Raw genomic sequence first — 20,028 nt, 5'->3', positions numbered from 1 at the left:
TTTTGTAATTTTCCACACTCAGAATTATTCTGGGTTTATTTTCAATTACTTAAACATTAAAAACAAACAAATTTTTTAAAAAAGCTGTAACGATATGGGCCATGCAAGTGTGAGAACCTGAGTTCAGATCCCCAGGACCCACCTAAAGCTGGATGAAGTGAGCCATCTGTAACTTCAGTGCTCCCATAACTAGACAGGAGACAGAGGCAGGAGAAGCCCTGAAAGCTTATGGGTCAGTTGGCTTGGCATACACAGTAAAGGACAGCAAAAAGACCATGTTTCAGGTGTGTCTTAGGGTTATTAATGCCGTGAAGAGACACCATGACCACAGCAACTCTTATAAAGAAAACATTTAGTTGTGGTAGCTCACTTACAGTTTCAGAGGGTCAGTCCTTTATCATCATGGTGGGTAGCATGGTGGCATGCAGGCAGACGTGGTGCTGGATCTGGGAGTACTACATCTTACAGGCTACAGGCACTTTACTGACTGACTGGGCAGTATCCTGAGCATAGGAAACCTCAAAGCCCGCCCCCACAATTGCACACTTCCTTCATCAGGACCATCCCACTCCAACAAAGCCACACCTCCTCATAGTGCCACTCCTTATAAGATAATGGGGGCCAGTTACAGACGATGAAGACTGACACAGTTGTCCTCTGACCTCCCTCACACGTGTGCACTCACGTGTACGCTTACACCCACACGCAGACAAAACTGCATAAGCACAGGCACACACACAAGTGAAAACGATTACAGTCTATACAAAAATAGGCAACAGGTAGGAATTAGCCCACAGGCTGCAGTTTAAAGATTCTTGATAAAGTCAAAGATCTGGCAAACCTAACATTCTCTGGATAGGGGCTGGGGACATGACTTGGTAATATTCTCTAGCTAAGGAATTTTACCAGAAAACTCGCTCAGTGAGCTGTGTATGCTGTACAAGTGTGAGGACCTGAATTCAGATCTGAAGCACCTACATGAAAAGCTGGGTGTAGCTAAAGCATACTCCTATAATCCCACCACTAGGAGGCAGAGGCAAGCAGATCTTTGTGAGTTTGAGACCAGCCTGATCTACAGAGTGAGTTCCAGGACAAGCTCCAAAGCTACACAGAGAAACCCTGACTTGAAAAACTAGATAGATAGATAGATAGATAGATAGATAGATAGATAGATAGATAGATAGATAGATAGATAGATGGATGGATGGATGGATGGATGGATGGATGGATGGATGGATGGATGGATGGATGGATGGATGGATGGATGATAGATAGATAGATAGATAGATAGATAGATAGATAGATAGATAGATAGATAGATAATTGATAGATAGATATATGGATGATAGATAGATAGATAGATAGATAGATAGATAGATAGATAGATAGATAGATAGGCAGGCGGGCAGGGGCAGGCAGGCAGGGCAGGCAGGCAGACAGACAGACATAAGGTAGAATACAACCAAGGAAGACATCCTCGCTCAGCTTCTGGGCCCAGTAAGCATACTTATAGGTACACGCATGCTTGCATTTCAAAGAATTCTCTAGTCAGGCCTGGTAGTACAGACTCTGTATTTCCAGTTACTAAAAGAGTGAGTCAATGGTTAAAAGCACTGGCTGCTTTTCTGGTTTGATTCCCAGCACCCATATGGTGACTCACAACTGTCTGTAACTCTCTCAGGGGGATCTGACACTGTCTTCTGGCCTCTGTGAACACCAGGAATACACATTTTTGTGCACAGACAAAAATCCAAAGGAAACACTTATGCAGATAAAAATAATACATTAAAACTGAAAAAGAAGCAGCAGCTACTGCTTCTGAGTCAGGAGGATCGTGAGCCCAAGACCTGTCTGAACTAGAGGGAATTCAAAGGCAGCCTGAACAGGTCAGTGAGCCCCTGTCTCAGGAATGGAAAGGGGGCTGGGGATATGTCTCAATGGTGAGACTAACCCAGCACATGTGAGGCCCTGAACTCAGTCTCTAGTGTGAGGGTGGGAGAGAGAGGACACCTGTTTGTCTGTCATCTGTCTGTCTGGGGAGGAAAACTTCCACAGAAAGATTAACACCTTCAGCCAGGCATCGTGACACATACCTGTAACCTGAGCACTCAGGAAGCTGAGGCAGGCTTGAACAAATTAACACTAGCACACTTGTCTACACCCACAGTTCAGCTACTTGGGAGGTTTAGACAGGATCATTTGAGCCTAGAGCTCAAGGCCAGCCTGGACAACATAACAAGACCCTGCTTTTTAAAATTTTTAAAAATTATTTAATTTTAGGATGCTAAATTTAAGAATGTTACATAGACCCAACTTTTAGAAAATATAAATTGCCTTAATTGTTCTAGAAGCAGAAAAACACTTTGTTAAAAACAAACAAACAAACAAAAACAGTAATTGCAAAGAATCAGATTATCAAAATAGTTCTGTAAGGGTCTGAAGAGCTAGCTCAGTGGTCCCAAGTTCAATTCCTAGCCATCCCCATGGTGGCTCTCAGCCACCTGTAACTCCTGTCCCAGGTGATCCACACCCTCTTCTGACTGCTGTGGATACTGCATGCACACAGTGCATAGACATACATGCACTGAACAGGAGAACCTGTTTCAGGTCGATGAAGACTGACACGGAAGTTGTCCTCCGACCTCCATTCACGTATGTGTAGGCAAAATATCCATACACATAAAACAAACAAATCTCAAAGCTGTACCCTCTGAGTCATGTGAGGTCTTAAACCCCCTTTTTTAAAATTACTATTTTTTCAGTGCTAGTGATTGAACTGAGGGCCTTGCACATGTGGGCAAGTACTTCAACACTGGGTTACAACCAAGGCCCTAGTACTTTTTATTTTGAAATTTGCCACCAGGCTCATAAGTTCTTCAAAACTTTCGTGAAACATATTTAACCATAATTCTACAAAAGAAAAAGGAACGGGCTGGAGAGATGTCTCAGAGGCGCTTCTGCAAGTCCTGAGTTCGATTCCATACCTTGGCTCATAACCATCTGTAGTAAGATCTGGTGCCCTATTCTGGCTTGCAGGCAGAACACTATATGCATAATAAATAAATCTTTAAAAAAAAGGAAAAGGAGCACACCTATAATCCCAGCACTTGTGAGGTAACGAAAGAAGAGACCAAGGTTAGCCTACACTAGGTAAAAAGTTCAGGGCCAGCCTGGGGTACACGAGAGTCTGCCACATGTGCAATTTAAAAGGGGTCTGTCTAATTAGGTCATTTCCTGGGGCGCACACACACACACACACAGATTGGGGAGTTGCTAGAGAGATGGCACATCAGATAAAAGTACGCGCTACTCTTGCTGGGTGGTGGTGGCGCACGCCTTTAATCCCAGCACTCAGGGAGGCAGAGGCAGGTGGATCTCTGTGAGTTCAAGGACAGCCTGGTCTACAAGAGCTAGTTCCAGGACAGGTACCAAACCTACAGAGAAACCCTGTCTCGAAAATCAAAAAAAAAAAAAAATTATGTACTACTCTTGCAAAGGACTTAGGTTTTTTACACACATACACACACAGTATATAGACATCCATATAGGCAAACACTCATACACAAAAATTAAATAAATTTTTTTCTTTATTTTGAGACAGGGTCTCACTGTATATCCCTGGCTGTCCTGGAACTCACTTTGTAGACCAGACTGACCTTGAACTCACAGAGATCTACCTCTGCCTCTGGAGTGTTAGGATTAAAGTTATGCACTACTATACCTGGCCTATTTATTTATTTTTAATATTCTTATTATTTATTTTAAATATGAGGGTGTTTTGCCTGCTGTGTGTGTGTGTGTGCTCTACCTTCATGCATTCTCAGAGGCCAGAAGAGGGTATCAGAACTCCTGGAGCCACCATGTGGGTGCTGGAATCCTGAACTTCTGAGGTACCTCTCCAGCCTCTATTAAAGATTTGTTTTATTTTATTACTTTATGTGTTTGGGTATTCACTATATATCTGGTTTCATGCCACTTGATTGCCTAGTGCCAAGGAGTACAGAAGAGGGCATTAGATCCCCTGGAACTGGGTTACATATGTTTGTGAGTTGCCGTGTAAGTGCTGGGAATTGAACCCAGGCTCTCTGGAAGAGCAGCCAATGCTTTTAACTGCTGAACCTTCTCTCCAGCCCCCTCATCTTCTTATTAGAAAGACTGTAAAGTGTAAAACTGGCCATTTCTCCACATTAACCTCCTTATCTTAATGCAGTTTCAAGAAAAATCACAGTTGAGTGTGTCTGCAACTTAATATTGTTCTAAAGTGCATCTTGGGTGAGAATTGCCATTTTGTTGTTGTTGCTGTTTTGTTTTTCAAGACAGGGTTCCTCTGTGTATCTTTTTTTTTTTTTTAGTTATAAAGGGAGAGTGGGCATGTGCATGTGAGTGTATTTTGTCGACAGAAGCAAGATATCCCTGTAGAATTGGTTACAGGTGGTTGTGAGCTGCCTGATGTGGGTGCTGGGGATCGAACTCGAGTCCCCTGGAAAAGGAAATAGGTGCTGCTCACCGCTGAGCCACCTTTTCCACCCCATCCTCCTCTGTGTATCTTTGGCTCTTCTGGAACTCACTCTGTAGACCAGATTGACCTCAAACTCACAGAGGTCCTCCTGCATCTGCCTCTCGAGTGCTGGGATTAAAGGCGTGCGCCATCATGCCCCGCAAGGATAACTATTTTAAAAAGACTACAAAAGGGTCTTGAAACTACTATTTTTCATACCATCATTAAAGCTATAGTGATTAGCCGGGCAGTGGTGGTACACTTGAAGGCAGAGGCAGGTGGATCTCTGTCAGTTCAAGGCCAGCCTGGTCTACAGAGATAGTTCTAGGACAGACAGGGTTACACAGAGAAACCCTGTCTTTAAAAAAAAAAAAAAAGCCACAGGAAATAATTAAGAACAAAATGGAAAGATCAAAAACACTGATGACAACTTATGCTGGAGAGGTTGTGGGGAAAAGGGAACACTCCTGCATTGCTGGTGGGAATGCAAGCCGGTACAACCCCTTTGGATGTCAGTGTGGCGATTTCTCAGAAAATTAGGAAACAACCTACCTCGAGACCCAGTATACCACTTTTGAGTATCTATCCAAAGGATGCTCAATCGTGCCACAAGGACATGTGCTCAACTATGTTCATAGCAGCATTGTTTGTTATAGCCAGAACCTGGAAGCAACCTAGATGCCCCTCAACCAAAGAATGGATAAGGAAAATGTGGTACATTTACACAACAGAGTACTACATAGCAGGAAAAAATAACGACATCTTGAATTTCACAGGAAAATGGATGAAGCTAGAAAACATTATTTTGAGTGAGGTAACCCAGACACAGAAAGACGATTATCACATGTAGTCACTCATAGGTCATTTTTAAACATAAAGCAAAGAAAGCCAGTCTACAAACCACAGTCCCAGAGAACTCAGACAACAATGAGGACACTAAGAGAGACTTACATAGATCTAATCTACATGGGAAGTAGAAAGTGTAAAAAGACAAGATCTCCTGAGTAAATTGGGAGCATGGGGACCTTTGGGGAAGGTTGAGGGGGGAGGGGAGAGGCAGGGAGGGGAGCAGGGAAAAATGCAGAGCTCAATAAATATCAATTTTTTTAAAAAAAGAACAAAATGGAGGAGCCATCAAGATGGCTCAACCACTAGAAGCACTTGCCACACAAGTCTGGTAACTGAGTTTGAATCCTAGAATCCACATGGTGGAGTGAAGGAGAAAACCACCTCCACAGCCTCCATATGTGTACCAACACACATAATAATAATAATAAAGTTTTTTAAAGGGAATGGATCTCTAAAAAATAAATTGAAACCAATACAGAACAGTTGTGCATCCCTATAGTCAGTACTGGGAAGGCTGAAGGAGGACCACAAATTCAAAGCGAGGGGACAAAAACCGACTGTTAGAATGCTTGGGTGCGATGGCTCACACCTTTAATCCTAGCACTCAAAAGGCAGGAAGCAGGAGAATAACCACGGGTTTGAGGCCAGCTTGGTCTGTCGGCAGCAAATCCCAGGTCAGTCAGGGCTGTATGGCAGGACCTGTGGAAAAGAAACAATAGCCAGCAAATACCAGACCAATGAGGACTACACTGTGAGACCCTATCTCAAGCAAAGCAAAACAAATATATATGGAGCTTGTGGGAGTCAAAAGTTAAATATGCTGGGCTTGGTGGTACATACCAGCACTTGTGAGGTAGAGACAGGAGAAAGTTCCATCTTCCTTGGCCATATAACTGAGTTTGAAGTCAGCCTTAGATAAATGAGACTTTGTCTCAAAAAAATTGTTTTAATTATGTTTTTAAAATGAGGAGCCTCGCCGGGCAGTGGTAGCGTACGCCTTTAATCCCAGCATTCGGGAGGCAGAGGCAGGTGGATTTCTGTGAATTCGAGGCCAGCCTGGGCTACAAGAGCTAGTCCCAGGACAGGCTCTAAAGCTACAGAGAAACCCTGTCTCGAAAATTTAAAAAAAAAAAAAAATGAGGAGCCTCTAGGAACTGGACAGATGGCTCGGTTGGTATGCTTACTATGCAAGCGTGAGGACCTGAGTTCAGATCCCCAGCACTCATGTAAAGCCAGGTATTCATGATGTGTGTCTGTACTCCCAGGGGTGGAGAAGCAGGCAGATGTCTAAAGCTCACTGGCTAGTGAGCCTAGCCCTCGTCGGTGAACCCTACATTTAGACAAAAGTCTGTCTGAAAAAATAAGCCGGGACTGGCAGGATAGCCCTGGGGGTAAAAGTGCTTGCCTGACCACCTGGTCTTATCCCTGGTGCTTATGTGAGGTGGACAGACAGGACTTATTCCCACATGTCTGTCATGGCACATGTGCACCCATACTGTCTTATACATGATAATAATAATAAAAAAAATAAGAAATTTGAGAACATTCAGTGAAGGTACCCAACATAAGCCTTCAGACTCCACATGCACGCCTGTTCACATGTACTCCATATCCACACAAATCAATCCACACACAAAAAAGTATATACATCCTCAGTGATGGACATGCTGGCAGCACACTGATGATCCCAATATTTGGTACAATGAAGCCGAAGGATTACAAACTCAAAGCCAGTGTACGATATATAGCAAGACCGTGTCTCAAAAACCCAGCCTTTGAGACAGAGACAAGTGGATCTCTGAGTTTGAGGCCAGCCTGGTCTACATAGTGAATTACAAAGTATTCCAAGGCTATCCAGTAAGACCCTGTCTCAAAGAAAAATAATTTAACAAAAGTGAAGAGCTTCTGGTAGCTGAACACATGGCGTCTCCAGTGGATACCCAGAGAGAGCCGAAGTGTGGCTCTACTTCCCCCATCATATCTTCCCTTCATTTATGCCTTTTATCTTCTGTGATATGCTCTGTGTAGAAACCAGTAAACATGTTTAGCGGATTCTGTGATGAATTGCTAAGAAAATACCATAGGCTTTGCTCTCTTCACTGACAGCACATTGGAGGGCCACTCCCACAGTTAGAAATCAGAAAGCAGGCTCACTAGGGTCCTGCCTATCACAGCCCCCAGGAACCTAGCTGACTACTGCATGATTGATGCAGACCCTGGAAGAGGAATACAATGAGCATGATGTCTGCCAAAAAAAAAAAAAAAAAAAACAGATAGATAGTCTGCAAGAAAAGATGTACAACATTAATTTCTAAGTGGAAAAAGAAGTGTAGTATTCAGAGTACAATCGTATTCTGTGAAATAAAAACATGTGTCTGTACATGGCCAGTGAGATGGCTCATCTGGTAAAGGAGCCTGCTCCTGCCAAGCCTGACGACCTGATAGAAGGAAGAACCGACTCCCCAAAGTTGCTCTTTGCCCTTCACATCCGTGCCATCACACTCACACATAGATAATGAAACAAATAAGTGCAATAAGAAAACAATTAAATGTGTGCCCAACTTGTTAATTGAGGACTCAGGCCCTCATGCTTATGTAGCAACTATCTCCCAACTGAGCCTTCTCCTCACGCCCTAGAAACTGCTGCTGCTGCTTCTTTTTAATATTTAACTTAAGGGAGCTGTAGAGATGGCTCAGTGGTTAGGAACACTAGCTGCTCTTTCAGAAGACTTGGATTCAATTCCCAGCAACCACATGGCAACTCACAACCATCTGTAACTCCATTTCCAAGGGATCTGACACCTTCTAGCCTCAAGGGCATTGCATGCATGCATGCAAGCGAAACATTTATAGACATAAAATAAAATAATAATATTTAACTGGAAATAAATTTGTGAGGCAGAGTCCCTCATAGCCCAGGCTGGCCTGAAACTCATTTGCATAGCTGAGGGAGGCCTTGAGCTCATGAGCCTCCTGCCTGCACTTCCCAAGTGCTGGGATGCACTACCATGCCTAGCAGAATTTAACTTGTGTCTGTCATGCATTCTGTATATTTTTGTTTTGTTCTGGGTGTATACATAGTCAGAGATCAAACATGGGGCCTTGTACTTGTTTAGCAACTGAGCTACACCCACAGCCTCTTGATGAAACCTTTATAAATGCACATGAGAAAGCTCATCATCCTAATAAAAACATGGTCAGTCTATACCCACTCTATAGAAGTAAATTGAGATGCCATCTTGCCTGTAAGATTGGCAGTCATTTTGTTGATGTCCTGATTAGTTTTTTGTTAACTTGGTGCAAACCAAGATACATCTTGGAAGAAGGACTCTTAATTGAGAAAATGCCTCCAGAAGATTGGCCTATAGGAAAGTCTGATTAGTGATTGATGTAGGAAGACACAGACCACTGTGGGTGGTGCCGCTCTTGGGCAGGTGATCTGCAGCATATACAAAAACAGGCTGAGCAAACCAGGAAGCAGCATTCCTCTATGGCTCCCACTTCTGTTCCTGACTCCAGGTTCCTGCCTTGAGTTCCTGCCCTGACTTCCCCCAGTGAAGGCTTGTCACCTGAGAGTTGTAGGAGGAAATAAACCCTTCCTTCCCGAGGTGACTTTTGGTCATGGTATTTTATCTCAACAATAGAAGCTCTAAGATAGTTGGTTTGTGATATGGGATGTACTTCTGTATATGTGTTGCTTTCATTGGTTGATGAATAAAAGTATTTTAGCCAATGGCTTAGCAGAGTAAAACCAGCAAGAAATCTGAACAGAGATACAGAGAGAAAGAAAGTGGAGTCAGGGAGACACCATGTAGCTGCTGAAGGAGAGAGACACCAGAACCTTACTGGTAGGCCACAGCCTTGTGGTGATACATAAATTAATAGAAATGGGTTAATTTAAGATGTAAGAGCTAGTTAGGAATATGCGTAAGCTATTGGCCAAACAATGTTGTAATTAATATAGTTTCTGAGTGATTATTCGGGTTTGGGTGGCTGGGAAATGAACAAGCAGTCTCCATTTACAAGTTTGCTTTTTAATTACATTTTTAATGCATTTTAGAGCAGGGCATTTTTTAAATAGCCATGGTATATTATGTGAAAAAAAGTAACTTACAAATTATCATATACCGTCATCACAAATTATGTTAAAAATTCCATACAGCAGGTATGATGCCCCATGCCTACAATCTCAGCACTCATGAGCCTAAAGCAGGAGAATGGTGAGCTCAAGGCCAGCTTGGGCTATCTAGCAAGATTCTGTCCAAATTATAATAATAGTAATAATTCCATACATAGAACTAGAAGGGCCACTGCAAAGACAATACATCAAAACATTGGACTTGCCTAATTGGGTTTTGGATGGCAGTTCTTGTCTCTGTAATTTTCAGTTTATAATTTTTACATAACTACCATGTATTCTTTTTGTAGTTTTAATTAGTTTTTTATAATAGAAACGATCTAAGTGCTAAGAATATTTCCATAGGAGCATTTTTAAAGCACTCGATACATACTGCAAATTTGCTTCCAGGTGAGTCGTACCAGTTCCCAGCCACCAGCAAGGCTCACTCTCATTTTCTTGCTGTCTAATTCTGTTTCAGTCTGTTCATAGTTCTAATCTCGTTATATCCCTTCTTATTGTTTCTTTGGGGTTCCAACACCTCCCAGTTTAGTGTTCTCATTGAATTTCATTAGCAGCTGTTTCATTAGTGGCACAGAAGAAGGATTAAAGTGTTAACTAGGATAGACTTTGACAAAAACCTATAAAAATGGATGTTATTATCTTCGCATAAATTCTTTTTAATCAAAGTTCCTCAAAAACCTCTCTCCCATCTCAAGGGGTAGGTCTGGCCACTGATGATATTCTTGGTATAGGGGGTGTGTGTTTCTGTCCCCGTGAGAAGGGCACATCTGTGTTGCATCTGGATTCATGTCTTCACAAACCTTGATGAGGATTTGTGTGGTCTTGAATCAGCTAACTGCCCTTTGGTTTACTTCGGTTTGACCTGATCACCTACACACGCTTCTCATTTGCAGACTATTTATCAGGGTAGCTATGTCCTAGAAGTACAAATGAGTCTTGCTGTTATTTTTCTTTTACTTAAATCCCATTTGAAATGTACCAGAGACACTTTTAAATCCAAGATACACTTTTGCTAAAGAATCACTCACACTTATTTTTATATCCAAAATGTCACCCATTAAATTTAGTTGATAACGTGTGTACATACCCTTTCTTCCTATTATCTCCACTAATAGATGACTAATGTAAAATATTGAGTAATTTTTAAAAATCAATACTCAATTTTTTAGAAATAATTAGAGAGACATTCAACTCTGACACCGGTACCCCACTCAGTTCCTGAGCCTGCTTCTGCTGGAGGGTAACCTATAAATAACTCACGATGCTGACATTACTCACTGTGTTGCAATCATTTTTTTTGGAGGAAATTTTAGCAACTGTTCTAATACAGACTGCCAGTTATCTGTAGTTGAGAATGCAAGTCAACTTTTAATTATGCAGACGCTGATTATTCAGACGACAAATTGTTCGTGCCCTGTTCTGCTCCTTCCTGCTGCCTACCTTCTAGCATTTTCACTGCTCATTAGCACATATTCCAGAAGGTAGGCTTCGGGAGCCAGCAGAGGGGCGCAAATCAGCTAAACACTTAGGAAAAGCTCTGATGAAAGATTTTAAATGCAGTTTGTAGAACTGTTGACTAAAATTGAGTCATTTGGATTCCCTGTGAATTGTATTTACATGTCCTATGCTTGTCCCCCATAGCAACAGATAATAGAATTGTCTGCAGAAAAACAACATAATTCTTATATTTAATTTTCCTCTTGTAAAACATGCTCACATGATGGTTCGTGGTGTTTTCTTTGCTCATTACACTTGTATCCAGACTAGTTACTTCTCTGATAAACGACTAGTTGAGATTCCTGGCACGTGTACAGTGGCACCAGTTATCTGATGTTTTCCCAGTTTTTTTAGGAAACTGTTTCCCTTTAAGTATCAGTGTTTTTCACATTTCAACCAGTTTGTTGGAAATATGATTTTCCTCCTGCTTAAACTGAGGCTATGATCTTAATGTAAGCCTTTTTAGGTAGCTAACATTATATGTATCATACCTATTCCTGGCTTATATTTGGCTATTACGAAAACCGTTGTAGATATGCAGTCCCTCTAGAAGCCTCTGGTTAAGTGAAATGCTGCATGCGTGATGAGACTTGAGTGGGAATGGGGCTTGTTTGCCTAGGACTGTTGTGTTAGTCATAGGAGTTTCCTGCCTCCTCTACTCTATCCCTGTCTTTCTTGCCATTATCAAAAAACCCTGCCATATATTCCCACATCTTAGTTCTCTGCTTCTGAACTTCTTTGGCCTGAGAAACTGCATCATTAAGTCAGTTGGCATTTTTGTTTGAGGAGCATGTAGGCTGTCAGAGTTTTGATCTTGCATGTCGCCCACGGTTCCTTTTGCTAAAGCCTTGAGCACCATTAACTTGTGGGCGGTAGGGAATAGTAGAAGGAAACCTCTCCAGCGCCTCTTTTGTTGCTTGTTTTGGTTGGGTTTTGGTTTTGATTTTGTTTTATTTGAGCCAAGATCAGTTATATGGCCCAGGCTGATCCTCCTGTCCTAGCTGCTCAAATACTAGGGTTATAAGCATGCATCAGTCAGTTTACCTTTCCTTTGCTTTTTTAAAAGTGATTTTTGTCATAGCAACAGAAACCCAACATGAGCACAGCTGTGCGCATGAGTATGAAAAGCTCACGTGTGCATGAGCTGGAAGTTCACACAGACCAGCATCACTGCCTAGAGGCCCTTTTTCTTCCTTTCATCTTTGCAGTGTTGTGAACTGGTTGAGTGTACCGCACTCTGGTACTCTGGTACTCTGGTACATCTCAGGCAGTGTCTGGGACGTAAGACTGCCTTCAGTAAAACAAGTACAGACGGTTTGCTTACATGAGACTGCAGAGCAGTTGCCAAAAAGATTAGACAAAGGGCAGGGTGGAGAAGGTGGTGTAAGTATATAAAGTATGCTGCACTAACTAGGACAGTTATTCCAATAACCAGCCAAAGCCAGTTAAACAAAAGCAACCGGACTTTAGAAATCGTCGGAAGATAATCTCAGGGATACTATGATTCTGCGTCCTTTGAACATTATGAAACTCTAGAAAGTGTCTTACTGATAATCCCTTTTTGATTCTTTTTAATAAATTCCAATATTGGGTTTTTTGAGTGGCATACAGGCATAATGGTTAGACTCCAGTGGACTTTTCGTGCACTCGTTCATTTTGCTTCCTGGGGACCAGAGTTTGCTATGAGTCATGTTCCATCCGATTTATATTGGATCAGGCTGCAGAGCCATGACTCAGATGGGCTTCAGGCCCAGCTGCTCGGTTCATCTTCTGAGAATAGATTAAGGACTGGACAAATGTCCTGATGCGTATTTCCTTCTGTTCGTGCGTTGTCAGGGTCTGAAGAGAGCATCGTTACCAACAGCAGGCAGGTCCGCCTTGCCACAGGCGTCTTCCCTGTTGTCAGCCTCCTGAACCACTCCTGCAGCCCCAACACCAGTGTGTCCTTCACCAGCACTGTCGCCTCCATCCGGGCAGCACAGCATATCCGAAAAGGACAAGAGATTGTGCACTGCTATGGTGAGCCAGCCTTCCTTTCCACGGCCCTGCCCTGCCCCACCTGAAAAGGATAGGTGCACAGGAGTGAGCAGGCCCTGGGCCAGTGCCTCCACTCACCTATGTGTTGTTCTGAGCCAGAGCCCCGGCCCAGCTCCCTCCTTCCATCACATGATATCCCAGCCTTCTGTTGAGTAGACTTTGACTCTCTGGATATGAGTGGTAACTGTGGGTGATCTCTCTCCAGGACCGCATGAGAGCCGCATGGGTGTTGCTGAGAGGCGGCGGAAGCTGAGTTCGCAGTACTTCTTTGACTGTAGCTGTCCAGCCTGTCACACTGAGACACTCAGAGCAGCTGCAGAGCCCAGGTGGGAAGCCTTCTGCTGCAACGCATGCAGCGCACTCATACAGGTAAACCTTCTCTGCTGTTCCCAGAGATCAGCGCTCCAGCCCAAAGGAATCACGAGGGCAAGCCTCCGGGGTTTATAGCGAGCACTGGTATCACTTCCTTTTAGTAAGTCATCCAAACATGCTGCCCGACCCGGCGAACACGCAGGGTCAGGTTGGATTTAGTAATGCTTTCCTTACAAATGACACAAAGTCTTAACTTTGATCCCTGTAGGAGAAAAAAAAACTAGAAATTTAGTTGCTCAAATAAATCATTAAAAGTTCTGTGTCAGACCTGGTACTTGGCTCATGCCTGTAACCCCAGTACCCAGAAGACTGAGGCAGAAGGATCTCAAGTCTGAGGCCAATCTCAAGTGAGACCCCATCTAATAAAATAACATTCCAGAGAACTGTTTTGGGTTCAGCTTAATCTAGGGACTCAGGTAACATTGCCAACCCCCAGATTTTCTGTCTTCCTAACCCCGTTCTCTCTGCTAACCTCATTAGACATACTCCTCTCTCATGGTGACAAGATGGTTGCCATCACCTCAGCCTCCTTGTCCACCCAGCCCAGTGGGATGAAAACATGTCCCAGTCCAAAGTCAGTCTGAGCGGAAGTCTTTTCGTGTGTTATCAACGCAGAAACTGTGGGAAAAATCAGACTCAGATAGTTTTCCTTCAGCCGTTTGACCCAGAGGAAGGAACCACATCTGAACCCCTCAGCGAAGGACATTGACCTCGGGAGAATAGGGCAGCTCCTTAGAGAAACTGGGTGCTAGTGCTGGATAATGGCATAGACATTGGAGTCTTCACCATTCATGCCCAGATAAAAATTTTCTCCACTTCCAGAGGATGGCCTTCTTGTTAGGAATACTGTAAGTGGAATTAGTTGTATTGAAAAGCTACAATTGTAAACCCAAGGGTTAAATATGAAGCCTTACCTAGCACTTTTTTTAAAAAATTATTTATTATATATGCAGCATTCTGCCTGCATACAAAGGGTGCTAGGGCCATACACACCAGAACGGAGCACCAGATGTCATTATAGATGGTTGTGAGCCACCATGTGGTTGCTGGGAATTGTACTCAGGACCTCTGGAAGAGCAGCTGTCAACCTCTGAGCCATCTCTCCAGCCTACACTTTTTGTTTTGTTTGTTTTTTAGGCAGGGTCTCACTGTGTAGCCTTGACTGGCCTAGAATTCATAGAGCTCCATCTGCCTCCCAAGTGCTGGGATTAAAGTTGTGCACCACCATGCTGGGCCCTAGCGCCCTTTGGATTAGCTCTCCCCCTCACTCGTGCTCTTTTGAGACGGGGTTTCATTGTGTATCCCCAATGTCTTAGGGTTACTATTGATGTAAAGAGACACCATGACCTTGGCAGCTCTTAGGGGGAAAAAAAAACATTTAATTGGGATGACTTGCTTAGTTTCAAAGGTCCTCGTGTGGGGGAGCATGGTGGTATGCAGGCAGATGTGGCGCTGGAGCTGAGAGCCCTACATCTTGACTCAGAGGCAACAGGAAGTTGGCTGTCACACTGAGTGAAGTTTGAGAAAAGAGACTTCAAAGCCTGCCCCCTGGTGACACACTTCCTTCAACAAAGTCACAGATTCTAACCACTTCCTTTGGGGGCCATTTTCTTTCAAACCACCACACCCAACTAGCCTAGAATTCATTTCATAGCCCACGAAGACCTCGAACTTGAGATCCACCTGCTCCAACTTCCCAAGTACCAAAATTTTTTTTAAAGGTTTATTTATTTATTTTGTTTACAGTGTTCTATCTGCATGTATGCCCCCATGCCAGAAGAGGGCACCAGATTTCATTACAGATGGTTGTGAGCCACCATGTGGTTGCTGGGAATTGAACTCAGGACCTTTGGAAGAACAATCAGTGCTCTTAACCTCTGAGTCATCTCTCCAGCCCTAGTACTGAGATTTTTTACAGGCCTACACCTGACTTTCTTCCTCAGTAAATGATTGAGGATTTGAATCCAATAGATTCTTTCTAAAAATTATGTTTTACCTGCATGTATGTCTCTGTGAAGGTGTTAGATTCCCTGGAAATAGAGTTACAGACATTTGTTAGCTGCCATGTGGGTGTTGAGAATTGAACCCAGCTCCTCTGGAAGAACAGCCAGTGCCCTTAGCTGCTGAGCCATCTCTTCAGTCCTTCCAATAAATGTTTTTATCCTTTGAGCCATATCTCTCTTCTCTTCTGCTGCTTCTCTCTCTCCTCCTTCCTTGCAAGAGTGGCCTAGAACTCATTACATAGTCCTGGCTGGCCTCAAACTTGTCATCTTCTACCTCTAGTCCCAAGTGCCACTTTTACAGCAATGTGTCACCACGTCCAGCCTTCTATATTGGTTTTCTTATGGCTTTTTAAAACACCCAATATACATATGTCCATCATCTAAAGGCTATTCCCAAAAAGAGAAGAGGGGCTGTCGGGTTGGATCGTTTCTGTCCCAAAATTAAATCCCAGAGTGGGAGCGGCTACTGCTTTCACCAGAATTGCTATGGACCAGGTTCACTCAGGCCTTGTTTGCAATGGGTTATTGCAGGAGTCTCTTTTCCCCATCAGGTCAGAGACCCTGTAGCTCAGGTCCATGCGACATGCAGTGCTGATAGCTGTCCTGGCTTAGGAATAACGACAGAACTGGGCTTCCACAGGGAGACAGTGTGCTGAGCTGCAGCAACCAATCCTGCGGAGAATCCGTCAGCAGGGCCCGCCTAACCTCCCGCCTCCAGGACCTTCAGCAGCAGGTGCACGAGGCCCAGAAGCTTCTCAGAAATGGGAAACTAGGTGAGACTGGCTCCTGCTGGTTTCCCAGCCCCTTCCCATTTGTTTATTCTGCTATCACCTTGCTCTCATAGTCCTCAGTAAATGATTGAGGACTGGAATTTCATTATCCCAGCACCGGCCACAAGGTGGCTATATAGGCCAAAGAGACCAAACCCTAACCAGCTGTCTGGTGTCCTTGAAAGAGTACTGGGTGGTTTAAGCTGTGTCTTCTGTGTCTGATAGTTCTAGTAGCTCGAGACCAGAAAGACTTTCCGACTTCTGTGAGCTTTGTGTGTCTCCAGAAGTCCCATGTCATTTATTCTAACTCTTGAGCCTGACACTGACCGCTTGGGAAGTTTGTTCTGCCCTCAGCAGCAGTGGATCCTGCTCTGGGCTGGTGCTATGCCTCAGGGGCAGAGCTTACATGGCCCCAGCACTGAGAGAAGGAGCAAGGAAAGAAAGGGATTTGTGAAACTTGCTGTTAGGCTCTGACATGGTAGGACTGTTTCACCTGTTTTCACCTACACTGTGAAGTTGACCTTTAGCCTAGAGTCAAGGGAAGTAATCACTACAGGAGAGCTGTGGAGTTGGTTATACTGGAAAACAGGTGTTAGGAGCACGGGTCAATGTGGGGGGCCTCATCTAGTGCCTTTACTACTGGAAAAGGAAACATAAGAGACAACAGCTTTCCTGGGATGCTGGATCGTTGACTGAGGGAAATAGGGGGTATTTCCACACCGGCTTAGCTGATAGAAAATTGCAACCTGGACTCTCGTTTCTGGGTCTGTGTCTGTTGTGAAGTGCTTTTCCTTTGACTCAGTAGAGCAAGCTGTCCAGCAGTTGTTGGGGTGCCGGGAGGCTGCCGAGAGCTTCTTGTCCACAGAGCACACCGTGGTGGGAGAGATTGAAGATGGCCTGGCGCAGGCGCATGCTGCCTTAGGTACGCTGCGGTCTTCCTTCCCTGCCTGGTGTTCAGCTGTGGCCCTTGCCTTGTCTATTTGGCTCTCCATTCCTCTCTGCTTCCCTCACCCTGAGAGCCTTGGGCAGATAGCGGGTCTTTCTGGAATGAGACTGTTCTCCCAGGAGACTGGCGGAAGTCTGCTGCCCACATACAGAAGAGTGTCCGTGTGGTTGAAGCTCGCCATGGTTCATCCAGTGTTGAAATCGGCCATGAACTCTTCAAACTGGCCCAAGTCCTGTTCAACGGGTAGGTCTTTCCTCTTCCTAGCCCTTGGCCAGGGCACGTACCGTTCTGAGTTTTACTAGGCACTTCTGTGGAGGACTTCTGCTGCAGTGCTTTTAAGCATGTTGAAACCTTCTATTTCCTCTTTAGGAAAAATCTTTGCCCTCTGCTTCACTGACAGACTTTAAGCTTTGAATTTCCTCCTGAGAGCTGTGGAGAAAGCTCTCAGATGTGAATTGAGTTGCCCAGGGAGGACTTCCAGGCAGCCCCACCCGCCCTCCAGCATTCCTCTGGGCTCACTCACACCTCCCTTGGCTGCTCCTTCCCAGCACTCTAAGCTCTGGGGCTCTGCCTTTCCCCTGCTTTGCATCCTCTTCCTTTTAAAGCAGTTGTTTCAAAGCAGAAGGAACTCTGCCTGCAGATGGCCTGGCCAGTGTCTGGAGACAGCTGTGATCCTTGAGAACCAAAGGAGGGCACTGCCAGCATCCAGTGGGTAGAGGCTGACCCTGCACAGGACAGCCTCCACGGTGCAGTACCCAAGACAGTTACTTCAGGGTTGAGAAGCCCTGCTTTAAAGGTTAGAAAAGGAAGCCAAGGGAGTGTCTGAGTTGGTAGCAGACTTGCCTAGCATACACAAGGCCCTAGGTGTCGTTCTTGACACTGCACACACATGCATGCTCACACACACACAAAAACACACACACACAAAAAGATAAGAGCAGAGTTGATGAGCTAGCTGATCCTTTGCCCGATTTTGCCCGAGATCCCCTGAAATGAAGTATGTTCCCAGTTGTAGTATTTCTGTGTGGATAGCCTACCTCCAGCCTTGATTAAAAATTCAGTATTGTGCATTGCTAAAGGAAGGGTCTGAAGCTCAGGCCTGATACTGACATGGAAACAGCATGTGTTCTCAGAGAGAAGGAACGACATGGGCACCCTAAAATGAACACCTGTATAAAGTTTTCATAAATGTTGATTAAGGTTTTAAAATGTGCCCATTTTTCTCAGGATCCTGGAGCCCCTCTCTCTCTCTCTCTCTCTCTCTCTCTCTCTCTCTCTCTCACACACACACACACACACACACACTTTTCTCAAACTCTGCTTTTCAGTGTGCTTGTGAAAGTTTCTTTTATACCCGTTTAGATGGTAAGATCCTGGAGGGCATGGTGAACGTAGACCTTTGTTGCCTCCATAAGACCCTGGAGGATGGAATGAACTTTATCTTTGTCCTCTGTCCGGAAAGGAATGAGTAACCTGACCAGCTTTCCTCCCTTGGTCCAGGTTGGCAGTGCCTGAAGCTCTGAACGCCATACGGAAAGCGGAAAAGATCCTGTTGGTGCACTGTGGCCCTGAGAGTCCTGAGGTCCAGGAGCTCCGGGAGATGAAATCTTGTTTATTGGACTTGTCATCCATCCCTGTGGGGCCCTCGGTGTAGAGTGTGCATTCTAGTCCGCAGGAAGGGAGCTGGCAGATGAGGTAAAGAGGCCATGTTGGTTTAGAGCTGTCATCAGAAAGGACAGGCCCTACCCAGCTGTCCTAAGCTGTGTCTTGATGGCAGGGAGCACTTAGGACACATAATAGTTAAGAGTCACTGTCCTGATGGCTGCTGCTTGCAGGAACTAACTGCCCTCGGATAGATTCCCCATCCCCAGAAAAGACTTACGCCCGTGTCTGTGGGAGCTAAGTGCTTTAAAGGGTCTCAGCTGATCTGCAGGCAGCTGATACTAGCCTAGGGCTTTGGCTTGATTTCATCTAACCAAAGGATGAGAGTCTGTTTCTCTGGAACATTCCTGTGGTTTCTGGTAGCAATGAAGTGCTGTGTACTACTCCAGCGGGAACTTCAACTCTTAGTCTTGTATTGTAATTGAAGAACAATGTACAGCAAGAAATCCGTGTGAGACACACAATTACAGTTACAATATCCCGCTTTCTTAAATGTTCCATTGAAACTGGTGGTGTGTAATTTGTGAATGGAGAAATAAACACTGGACTGTCTCATTGTTGGGCAGTTTCTTCCTGGGGATGGCAACTCTATTTGCTTCCTACCAGTTTTCTAATTCTTTTATTTATTTGTTTGTTTATTTGTTTTAATGCTCATTGGTGTTTTACTTTCATGTATGTCTATGTGAGGCTGTCAGAAGCCCTGGAATTGGAGTTACAGACAGGTGTGAGCCACCATGTGGATTCTGGGAAATTACCTGGGCCCTCTGGAAGAACAGCCAGTACTCTTAACCTCTGAACCATCTCTCCAGCCCCACAGTTTTTTAATTTTATTCGCTAGCTTTCATTGAACTTCCTGAAAAATTCACTGTCCAGGTACTAATAAAAGTCAGGCTTGAAGGAGTGACTTTATAACACATATGCCTCCTTTCTGAGTCATTCATTAGCAAACCTGGAAGTAGACTACTCGGGTTGTTTATTTGAAGACAGGGTCTCACTCAATAAGCCAGTCTCGCCTCAAACACCCTCCTACCTCAGCCTTCCATGTGCTAGGTTTGAAAATAATGGGTACAAAGAAGAGAATCAAGAATCCACTGAACAAGAAGCTAGAGGTATAGCTCACTGGTAGGGTGTGAGGCTTGTGGTTGCATCCCCAAATGTGCCCCCTCCCACCCCCACAAGTGTTGAGGTTGTAGACATTGCTGCTTATGATTTCAAACTGAGACAGAAGGGAAGAACGGCCGCCCCTTCCCTCA

The 20,028-nt window shown here is 44.4% G+C and overlaps 1 protein-coding gene across 6 annotated transcripts in view; it reads left to right on the top strand.

Annotated features, from left to right (window-relative positions):
- The window catches only part of Smyd4 (SET and MYND domain containing 4), a 56,365-nt gene extending 37,035 nt beyond the window's left edge, over positions 1 to 19,330 (top strand). For 3 of the 6 annotated variants that reach the window (XM_085695297.2, XM_085695298.2, XM_085695295.2), the window contains exons 6-11: positions 12,822 to 13,004; positions 13,228 to 13,391; positions 16,038 to 16,170; positions 16,970 to 17,089; positions 17,233 to 17,356; positions 18,614 to 19,330. In XM_085695297.2, the coding sequence (XP_085551423.1) occupies positions 12,822 to 13,004; positions 13,228 to 13,391; positions 16,038 to 16,170; positions 16,970 to 17,089; positions 17,233 to 17,356; positions 18,614 to 18,767 (878 nt within the window). In that variant the 3' untranslated portion in view covers positions 18,768 to 19,330. The remainder of the gene's footprint in view (positions 1 to 12,821; positions 13,005 to 13,227; positions 13,392 to 16,037; positions 16,171 to 16,969; positions 17,090 to 17,232; positions 17,357 to 18,613) is intronic. The other 3 variants (XM_085695296.2, XM_085695300.2, XM_085695299.2) reach the window with 3 other exon arrangements.
- The last annotated feature ends 698 nt before the right edge of the window (positions 19,331 to 20,028 follow it).

This window comes from Myodes glareolus, chromosome 9, assembly GCF_982192425.1.
Source record: "Myodes glareolus chromosome 9, mMyoGla1.1, whole genome shotgun sequence".
In the NCBI taxonomy this organism is placed as follows: Eukaryota; Metazoa; Chordata; class Mammalia; order Rodentia; family Cricetidae; genus Myodes; species Myodes glareolus.
This window is presented reverse-complemented; position numbering and strand designations above follow the sequence as displayed.